This window comes from Terrapene carolina, unplaced genomic scaffold (assembly GCF_002925995.2).
Source record: "Terrapene carolina triunguis isolate 2854851 unplaced genomic scaffold, T_m_triunguis-2.0 Scaffold33924, whole genome shotgun sequence".
Taxonomy (NCBI): domain Eukaryota; kingdom Metazoa; phylum Chordata; order Testudines; family Emydidae; genus Terrapene; species Terrapene triunguis.
Window position 1 is genome coordinate 487,844 of NW_020698275.1, and position 10,487 is coordinate 498,330.

General features: G+C 57.9%; 1 protein-coding gene across 1 annotated transcript in view; it reads right to left on the bottom strand.

The window, feature by feature from the left end:
- Positions 1 to 2,197: 2,197 nt before the first annotated feature.
- LOC112121113 (PHD finger protein 7-like) overlaps positions 2,198 to 10,487 on the bottom strand; it is an 11,886-nt gene continuing 3,596 nt past the window's right edge. Inside the window, exons 3-7 of the mRNA XM_026663821.1 lie at positions 10,189 to 10,290; positions 8,353 to 8,477; positions 6,452 to 6,650; positions 5,592 to 5,698; positions 2,198 to 2,315 (exon numbers count right to left, since the gene is read on the bottom strand). Coding sequence (XP_026519606.1) covers positions 2,198 to 2,315; positions 5,592 to 5,698; positions 6,452 to 6,650; positions 8,353 to 8,477; positions 10,189 to 10,290 — 651 coding nt within the window. The remainder of the gene's footprint in view (positions 2,316 to 5,591; positions 5,699 to 6,451; positions 6,651 to 8,352; positions 8,478 to 10,188; positions 10,291 to 10,487) is intronic.

Sequence of the window (10,487 nt, forward strand, 5' to 3'; positions counted from 1 at the left end):
AGGTGGCATCGCGGGAACCTCTGAACCGCGGGGAAGTGCCGCATGGTGACTTGCTCTCCCTCTCAGACACCACTGGCAACATTAGCCATCCCGAGTGAGTTCATAGTGTTCTACAGGAATGTGTATTGTACAGCGTCGGGGCCCATCTCTGTCACCTCCCCTAGTGACATAGAGCAGGGGATAAACGGCAGGACACCACAGCAGCAGCGGGGGCCAAGCTGGGAGTGGTGGGTAGCCCTAGGGAGGAGAGAGAGCAGAAGGACAGCTGGAGCCATGGGCAGAAAACTGAGATCCCGCCTGAGACAGTGAGGGAACGCAGGGAGCGCTCTCAGGAGTTGCCCTGTCTCTCGAGGGACATCCACGCTGTAGAGCCACCTTCTGTCAAAGCAGGTGAGCCCGTGGGTGCCAGGGAGAGCCCGGACGGCGAGGTGGGAGAGAAGAGCGCTGGCGGAGGGGGTGGGGGGGTTGCATTGCAATAAACCACCAGGGAATGACGAGCTCACAGACCTGTAGGTAGCAGAGCCAGGGACTGGGGCAGCAAAAGGTCTTCACTTGCGGGGACGGGAGAGTCTGGCTCTCGGGGTGAGTGTGGTGGGTCCTGGCCTCCTGCCTCTGGCAGACGCACCGGAGCTGCCCCTGGTTCCACACGCAGCCTGGCTGGTTGCTGGTCTCCCTGGGGCGGAGAGCTGGCGGGATGCTGGAATCAGAGGCAGATGGGTGACCATCACCGCCGGGCAGCCCCCTGCAGAGCCCCAGGAAAGCCAGCAGTGCCCGGCCCTAGGGCTGGAGAGGCCAGTGGGCAGCTAGTGACCCTGTGCTGGAGGAGCTGAGCTGGCTGGTGGCAGCAATGCTGCGGAGAGGCAGGGATGGGGCTCTCAGAGTCTGCTGCTCTGCTGGTCAGTCTCTCCAGGGGAGCAGAGCCATGGATTGGGGACCTGGCTAGCACTTCCTGGCCAACACTGGGTCAGTCATGCCCCCCACTTCTCCACAGGGGCAGGCACCTCTGTGCATGGGGTTTGCCCCTCCCCCAGCAGCGCTATCTTCCCACAAACCCCTTGAAAGGGATGCTGAAGACAGGCTTCTGTGGAAGTGGGGGTGCTGGTGCCCCAGAGCCGGTGCCCGGGTGCAGAGCCCAATGCAGATGACCCCAGTGTCCCACAGGACCCATGACCTGCTGGGACTGTCCCACGGAGGGCGCTAACCCCGCCCCAACAGAGCAGGTCAGGAGTTGTTCCTCGTGGGTGTGGTGCTGGGCTTTCTCCCAGCGGGGAGGGGGGTGCTCTGGCCGCCCATGCCCGGGGCTACCGCAGCAGTGGGCAGGGGCCTCTGGGCCCTTTTAAATCGTCCGGGCCCTTGGGCAATTGCCCCCTTTGCCACCCCCTGCTGGTGGGCCTGGGGCCTGGGGCCAGTCCCACGCTCCCGGGGGTTACGGAGCCCCCCACGGGTGAGGCGGCTCCGCCCAGCCCCCAGGGCCGGCCCTAAGGATCTAGTGTCCAGCCAGGGATCCAAAGGCCAGTGACGGACTCCCCTCGACTGCAATGGGCGTTGGGCCAGGCCCTACCAGCATGGCGCCTTCTCCTCCCCGATGCCCACTGAGGGAAACGGCCACAGTCGTCAGCCCTGAGTTCCCCTCCAGACAAACGCAGGGCCCAGCACTTCCTACTAGTGCCGGGCGCCTTCGTTCCAGACGCTCCTTACCCGCCCCTGCTGGCTCTGCGCAATCCTCACACTCCCACGGGCCCCTGGTGGCCCCCAGCGAGGCGCAGCGGCGGTGGGTCCCCTGGGAGCCACACGAGTTGCACAGCAGCAGCTGCCACGGGCTGGGAAAGCAAAGAGATCGGTGTCGGCGTCTCCCAGCTGGAGGCCCGGCTCCTCTGAGGGTCCCCAGGCTCCTAACTCCCTTGGGTTTCAGTGGACGTTAGGAGCCTAAATACATCTGAGGATCTGGGCTGCAGCCCCGGCTCCTCCCTGCAATGAGATGGCGGAGACCAGAACAAAGGCACCCGCCTCCCTTCACGGCCGCGGGCCGGCACACCCCATCCGCCAATCGCCAGCCGTTGCTGTGTGACGCCTGCTGGGCAACAGCTGAGCTGCCAATGGCCAGCAAGGGGCGGGACCTAGACTGACTCCAACCCCACCCCCTCCCCAGCGCAGCATGGACAATGCGCCTGCGGCAAAGCCCTGGGAAGTTAACTGCCTACCCGACTTCTGCGAATTGCTCTCTGCCGCCCACGTACAGGCAGCAGCCGGCGTCACAGCGGCTGTGTCTGTGATACTGGTCGCTGAACGCGCCGTCTGCCTCCCAGGCGGCGTCCCTGAGGGAGCAATGGGGGGAATTAGCGTTCCTCTAGCAGGCACCCACAGGGTGCTAGCACTTCAAATGCTGGGTACCAGGCTGTAAGCTCCCTGGGGCAAGGACCGTTTCTTTCATTTGTGTTTGTACAGCACCTAGCGTAATGGAGTAATGGCCAGGTGCCAGCTCATGCCAGGTCCCCGTGTCCCAGCCGGGCACTGACAGTTACAGAGCTGGAATCTGTCTGGCTCACTTGTGGGTTAATATTGATAAAATAGGTATAAGAACAGCCATACTTGGTCAGACCAAAGGTCCATCTAGCCCAGTATCCTGTCTTCCGACAGTGGCCAATGCCAGGTGCCCCAGGGGGAATGAACAGAACAGGTAACCATCAAGCGATCCATCCCATCGCTCATTCACAGCTTCTGGCAAACAGAGGTTAGGGACACCATCCCTGCCCATCCTAGCTAATAGCCATTGCTAGACCTATCCTCCATGAACTTATCCAGTTAGAATTATAAGAAAGTGGTTAGTGTTCGGAGTCTATCGGATGCTCTGCGTTGCTGCCTGCATTGATCTGACTTGTGATATCTGCGTTCCACATTGCAATGTAACATTTGAGCGGGTGTCGTGTGAGATAAGTGAGTGTCTGAATCGCTAGACAGGAGAGGGACACTAATTAGTGTGGAGAACTGCTCTTCTACAGAAATTGTTACACGTCTCCCGAAAGAGGAGACCTATCCATCCCAGATGGGCTCTGGGCAGATCTTACAACACCCCACAGCTGGGTTGAGAAACCCTCAACAAAAGGACTCTAAAGATATCCTCAGAGGTTTTTAAGGCCCGACTTGACAAAGCCCTGGCTGGGATGATTTAGTTGGGGTTGATCCTGCTTTGAGCAGGGGGTTGGACTAGATGACCTCCTGAGGTCTCTTGCAACCCTAATCTTCTTTGATTCTATGATTGAAGACTCTTGTTTGTTCTGCTCTCCTCCCCATGAAGATGAGCCATGGAGGTGGACTCCTATCAGCTGAGTTTGCAGCTCACAACACATGGCAGGAGGGGGATAAAACCCCAAACCAAAGGAAGTAGGATATCTATGTTGCTGGGACTCTGGGGGGTGGGGCAAGGGGCTTCTAAGCATTAGCAAGAGATCCCAGCTGCTTGGCCTGGGCTAGCCCTCAAGGACAAATAGAGCTTGCTCATTATAGAAGCCCATGTTCCCTTTTAAAACCTAAGACTGTAACTCATCAGTGTGTCTATAGTCACTGGCTTTAATCTTGTAAACGGCTCTCTAATTTCCTTTTCCTATTTAATACATCTCCGTAGAGTTTATTATACGATTGCTTGCAAGTGTTGCCTTTGCTGTGAGATCTAAGGTGCAACTGACCTGGGGTAAGTGACTGGTTCTTTGGGACTCAGAGTCACTGACTATTGCTGTGATCCTTGGCGTAAGGGGACATCTATCACGGAGATGTGCTCACCTGGGAGGCAAGGCAGACCGGACACCCAGGGGGACTGTCTGGGACTCTGTTCCTGAGGAGTTGGCACTTGGTTGGTGAAACCTAAGCTTAGAACTCGCAACCACTTAGGGGTTTGTGCCCTGGTTGGTTACAGCCTGCCCTGGTGTTGTCACCATTGGGAGTGTCATAGGGGCCCCTATTTACCAGGCTCTTCTGGGGCACCTTCCCTTCGGTCAGTGTGAATCCCCCTCTTGCCATGGCAAGCCTCATGCTGCGGATTCAGCCAGACAAAATGACTCTGAGAACCATTCTGGAGTTTCCAAGGTCATCAGATGTGCTACCAAAATAGACATGGAAATATAGCGCCGCCCGGCAGTTCTTCGAGAGCGCTCCCCAGCCATAGACGTCAGCATGCTTTACCACAGAGGTCAGTGCCGTTAGCCCCATGGCACAGTGACTTGTCCGGGATCGGCTAGTAGTAAAGCCAGGAGTAGAAGCCACGTTTTGGAAGTGCCAAGCAGGGCCCCGCCCGCCGGCCCATGGCCATCTTAGCCCCTTTCCGAGCCCTGGAACAGCTGCACTCTTCCCCCTCGTCGCTTTCAGCCTAGGCAGGAGGCTGTTGTGTCCCTGTCTCTGCAGTCTAGGAGCTCTGGTTCTCTCCCAGTGGGGTGCAATTTACAAAGCGGAGGCTGGTGCAGCCTTTTACAGGCCTGTGCTGTGTTACTAAGAGGAGCCCAGAGCTGGGAGCTGGAGTGGGGCCTGGAGCCCGCACCACAAGCCCCAGGCTCTTTTTCCCATTTCACGGCACATTTTCTAAGCAATTGAGGACGGCTGTGATCATCCAGCCTGAGCTCCTGCATCAGGGCAGAGCAGATCACACGGTGAGTCCTGCTTCAAGCCCATATCTTGTGGCTGAGCTGGCGAACAAACAGCACTAAACTGGGAGGAGTGGTAGATACGCTGGAGGGCAGGGATCGGATACAGAGGGACCTAGACAAATTAGAGGACTGGGCCAAAAGAAATCTGATGAGGTTCAACAAGGACAAGTGCAGAGTCCTGCACTTAGGACAGAAGAATCCCATGCACTGTTACAGGCTGGGGACCGACTGGCTAAGCAGCAGTTCTGCAGAAAAGGACCCAGGGATTACAGTGGACAAGAAGCTGGATATGAGTCAGCAGTGTGTGCCCTTGTTGCCAAGAAGGCCAATGGCATATTGGGCTGTATTAGTAGGAGCATTGCCAGCAGATCGAGGAACGTGATCGTTCCCCTCTATTCGGCATTGGTGAGGCCACACCTGGAGTATTGGACCCCCCACTACAGAAAGGATGTGGACAAATTGGAAAGAGTCCAGCGGAGGGCAACGAAAATGATTAGGGGGCTGGGGCACATGACTTATGAGGAGAGGCTGAGGGAACTGGGATTATTTAGTCTGGAGAAGAGAAGAGTGAGGGGGGATTTGATAGCTGCTTTCAACTACCTGAAGGTGGGGTTCCAAAGAGGATGGATCTAGACTGTTCTCAGTGGTGGCAGATGACAGAACAAGGAGCAATGGTCTCAAGTTGCAGTGGGGAAGGTCTAGGTTGGATATTAGGAAAAACTATTTCACTAGGAGGGTGGTGAAGCACTGGAATGGGTTCCCTAGGGAGGTGGTGGAATCTCCATCCTTAGAGGTTTTTAAGGTCAGGCTTGACAAAGCCCTGGCTGGGATGAATTAGTTGGGGATTGGTCCTGCTTTGAGCAGGGGGTTGGACTAGATACCTCCTGAGGTCCCTTCCAACCCTGAGATTCTATGATTCTATGAGTTGCTCTTTGTGAAGGTACAAAGGGAACCGACCTGTCAGGGATTTTGATGCCCATTCGAAACATCTCTCTTTGGAATGTCCCCATGTCCCGGCACCTGGGGCATCGGAAATGGTACAAGGCAGCGCGGAGAGCGTGTCCCTGCGGGATAGACACAAACCGGGGAGCAGAGATCACATTCCTGCAGGGGAAAGAGGCGTAAACCCAGCTTGGGGAGGCAAGGCTGTGAATGAGCCATTGACTAGCAAAGAGCAAAAGCAACACGCAACTAGCTCGTGTCGGCAAGTGCTGCTCGTGGATGAAACGAGACCGGGAATGAGAAAATCCCCCGGAGCAGGAGGTGGTGGTGCAGGTTCCCAGCCCCACAAGTCGAGCTCTAGGGTAGTAAATGGGCTGCCGGAAGGGTAGAAAATCATCCTGGAAGTTACCTTCCAAGTAGGGGAGCTGGCTCTGCCCCTCCTGTACCAGCCCGACAGCCCATAGCCCGCAGAGCAGTGGGGCCTGATTCACGCAGTGGAGAGGAGTTGCTGCTCAGGGTGGATATGGGGGTGATAGTAGGTGGCTGCCGGAAGAAGGGTTCACTCTGGGTCCTAGGTGGCTTTCACCCCACCCTTGCTCTGGCCCTTTGCCAAAGTGTTTCTCCAGATAGGGGTTCGAGCCTCCCCCACTGCTGGACTTTGTGGGGGCCCAGGGACCCTGAATAGGGCTTGTGATCCTAGAACTGCTCCATAAATACTCGCTGAGCCCTCCTCCTGCAGCAGCCAGGCAGATACCTCAGGCCGCGCCCCCAGGGACTGTCCCCAAACATTAATAGCAGTGAGGGAACATCTAACAGCTACAGCCCGCGCATGGTTTGGCTCAAAGGTTTTCGTGGCCGTGGGGTTTCCAACCCACCCCCAGGAACCAGCGCGGGAAAAGGATTCGCACCTGGATGCAGCCTCGGTGGAACCAGGCGTGCTTGCAAGCCGGGCACACCATGGCGCTGTAGGAGGGTTTGCCTGGCATGGACTCCAAGCAGATGATGCAGATGGTTTCCGCCTGCTGCTGCCGCCGTCTCACTCGCTGCACTGGCCGGTGCTTCCAGCAGAAGGATCTGGGATAGGGACAGCACGAGGACAGAGCCGATAGGTGCTACAGTCACTAGATCATGCCTGGGGCTGCAGAGGCCACGGGCTGCAGTGGCAGCTCCACTGCTCTGGGAGTAGGGTGGCCAACTTTCTATTTGCAGAAATCCGAACACCCCTGCCCCGCCCCCTGCCCCGCCCCTTTTATGAGGTCATGCTCCCCCACTCACTCCATCCCCCTCCCCAGAGGTTAAAGGAAGCCGGTACAGTCCGGTATGGCGTTCTGGCAAGAAAGTGTTGACTGTACCGGCAGGGCCGCTGGTGGGGGGGGCAAAAGCGGCAGCTGCCCAGGGGCCTGGCGATTTAAAAGGGCCCTGGGCTCCCGGCAGCGATTTAAAGGGCCCAGGGCTCCAGCCGCAGGCGTGGTAGCGGCAGCAGTGTCCGGCAGCCCCGGGCCCTTTAAATCACCACTGAAGCTCTGGGTGGCGCGGGCCGGGCAGCGCTGAAGGGCTGGCTGAGGGATTTTGGCCCCAGTCCCCACCTTTCCACCTGAGGCCTTGCCCCTTTCGCCCGAGGCCCTGCCCTTTCCAGGGGCCAAGCGCCACCCCTGCCTTGCCCAGGACCCCAGCTGCTCTGCGTACTGGTAAGTCATCTAAGTTACTTTCGCCCCTGCCCCTCCCTTCATCCCTCGCTCTCCCCCACCCTCGCTCACACGCTCATTTTCACCGGGGTGGGGCAGGAGGTTGGGGTGCGGCGGGGAGTGGCGGTGAGGACTCCAGCTGCGGGTAGAGGTAGGGGCTCTGGGGTGGGGCTGGAGATGAGGGGTTCAGGGTGCAGGAGTGGGCTCCGGGCTGGGGAAGGGGGTTGAGGTGCAGGAGGGGGTGCAGGGTGCAGGTTCCAGGCAGCGCTTATCTCAGGTGGCTCCTGGGAAACTGCTGGCATCTCCCTCCGGCTCCTAAGCAGAGGCGCAACCACGTGGCTCCCTGCAGGCACCGCCTCCTCAGCTCCCGTTGGCCGCAGTTCCTGGCCAATGGGAGCAGCTGATCTGGCGCTGGGGGTGGGAGCAGCGTGCAGAGACCCAGTGATCGTCCCTCTGCCTAGGAGCCAGAGGGAGATGGCAGCAGCTTCCCGAGAGTCGCGCGGAGCCGTTAGGGAGCCTGCCTATGCCACCAACCGGACGTTTAGCGGCCCAGTCAGTAGTGCTGACCAGAGCTGCCAGGGTCCCTTTACGACCGGGTGGTCTGCTCGAAAACTGGACACCTGGCAACTGGGAGCGGTTGCAGCATTTTAGAGCTCTTAATCTCCTTGTGCCTCTGGTGCAGGGGCAAGCACTGGTGCCAAGAATCCACACACCCAGGGAGTTTGGCTGCAATTGTATTCTTTTGGAAAAGAGAGGAAAAAACCCAAAGATTTTCCAACCCCTACACTCGGAATCCATGCCAGGCCTTTGAAGGCTGCTCCTGATATCGGAGTCTCTCAGTACTGGAGCCATCCCTTGGTTTGCCCCTGTAATGCCAGCTACAGGGCTCTGCCTCCTCCCCGGTGCCAGGGAAGGCCTGGAAGGGCCCCTGTGCCCCACAGTCATGCTGTCACCAGCATTTTCACAAGACACCCGCTACCCCAGGGGTGTTTTTGACCGGTGTGTTGTGTCCCCTGCAAAAGCTGACAGAGCCCTTCGCTCGGAGAGGGGCTAAGTAGGCTTCCAATCAGAGACTTCGCAGCCACACTTACTTAAACTCCCCGAAGAACTGATAGATGCAGCCTCTCTCGGAGCCGCAGGGGAAATGGAAGTTCTTGGTGCACTTCCTGCCCTGGCAGGCGATGGACGCCCCTTTGCAGCCACACACACAGCAGGTCTGGAAACAACGGGACGGTGAGCAGAACAGGCAGCAGCTCCCAAGGTCCCCGCCACAGCCCTTTGGAGACTAAGGGAATCCTCCGACCAGCTTCATGTCCTACATCCACACCTGGGGGATCACTGTCCCTGCCATGCTAGGGAATCCGTGGAGATCACAAAGAGTCTCGGGGTGGGAATGTCACACAGAGCTGGGGGGAAAAGAGGCTACCTCTCCCCCCGGGAATGCTGAGATTTCTAAACGGCATTTTGTCCCAGATTGGGAGGGGGAGTCAAAATCTCAGAATCATTCGCAAAACAAAATCTTCCAAAAAGATTTCCTTGCCACTCTTAGATTATATTGCAGGGACACAGAAATATATGACTGGAAGGGACCTCCCCAGCCCAGCTTAGCCATTAACAAAAGTCAAACCAGGAGAGTCTAAATGAAACATTTTGATAATTGCCCGTCCAATATGTGGGTGACATGGAGACGTTCCCACCAAACATTGTGGTTTTGTCAACTCAGCATTTTTCAGCCAACATATGTGTTGTCAGACAGCGTTTGCTCGGCTAGCATCACACTAGCTCCCGTGCTGGCAGGAGGGCTGGGAGCCAGGGGCCCATGTCCTACCTCAGTCTCTCTGCACACCTGCCCCTTGCAACTAGGGTTCCAACTTTCTAATCACACAAAACCGAACACACTTGCCCCGCCCCCTGCCTTGCCCCTACTCCAAGGCCCCGCCCCATCCCCAAGGCCCCGCCCCACTCACTCCATCCCCCCTCCCTCTGTCGCTCACTCTCCCCCACCCTCACTCGCTCATTTTCACTGGGCTGAGGCAGGGGCTTGGGGCGTGGGAGGGGTTGAGGGCTCCGGGCGGCGCTCACCTCAGGCGGCTCCCAGAAGTGGCGACATGTCCCTTGGTTCCTAGGTGGAGGTGTGGCCAGGCAGCTCTGTGCGCTGTCCCCATTGGTAGGTGCTGCCCCAACAGCTCCCATTGGCTGCGGTTCCCGGCCAATGGGAGCTGCGGAGCCAGCACTCAGGGCGGGGGCAGCACACAGAGCCCCCCTGGCCACCCCTGTGCCTAGGGGCTGTAGGGACATGCCAGCTGCTTCCAGGAGCCGCATGGAGCCAGGTAGGGAGCCTGCCAGCCCCAGCCTCCGGACTTTAAATGGCCCAGTCAGCACCGCCGCCACAGTCCCTTTTCCACCAGGTGTTCTGGTCGAAAACCGGACACCTGGCAACCCTACCCAGAGCCTCCTCCTCTTCCCCTGCTCAGACCCCCCACCTCTCTCCCTTCCCTGTGTAGCGAATCCCCTCCCAACTAACTCCAGCCCCCACGACATTTGCCACCATCACATTGTTCTCTCTGCTTGTGTGTGATACCCCTCCCCCCACCCTGGGCCTGTCCTGTCTAGTTAGTCGGTACACAAATTAGGGGGGAGGGATAGCTTAGTGGTTTGCGCATTGGCCTGCCAAGCCCAGGGTTGTGAGTTCAATCCTTGAGGGGGCCACTTAGGGATCTGGGGCAAAAATCAGTACTTGGTCCTGCTAGTGAAGGCAGGGGGCTGGACTTGATGACCTTTCAAGGTCCCTTCCAGTTCTATGAGATAGGTCTATCACTCCTGGGGACCAGCTACTCCCCTGGGTTTGTCCCTGCTCTTGGCTGGTCTCTAGGCACTACTGTAATAACCATGCTAGATAATAATAATACAGCATGGCTTGGCCTCACCTTCTGAACTGCCCGCTTCAGTTCCTGCCTGATGTCCGGATACAGGAACCCGTAAAATCCCTCCTCATCCTTCCCCCTCTGGACCAGGCCGCTGGCGTGGTACTGGAACACAGGAGCATTGGCACACTGTAACCTCTCTCTCGTCCCCAGAAATTCCAGCCTGGACCTGAGAAACCTCCTTAGCCACATTTTCACCCCAACCCTCAAGAAGTCGCCACAAAAAGTTTCCATTCAACAGATCAGCATTTCCTGATGAATTTTTTTTTTGGTCAGAATAAATCCCCCCCCCCCCCCCCCCC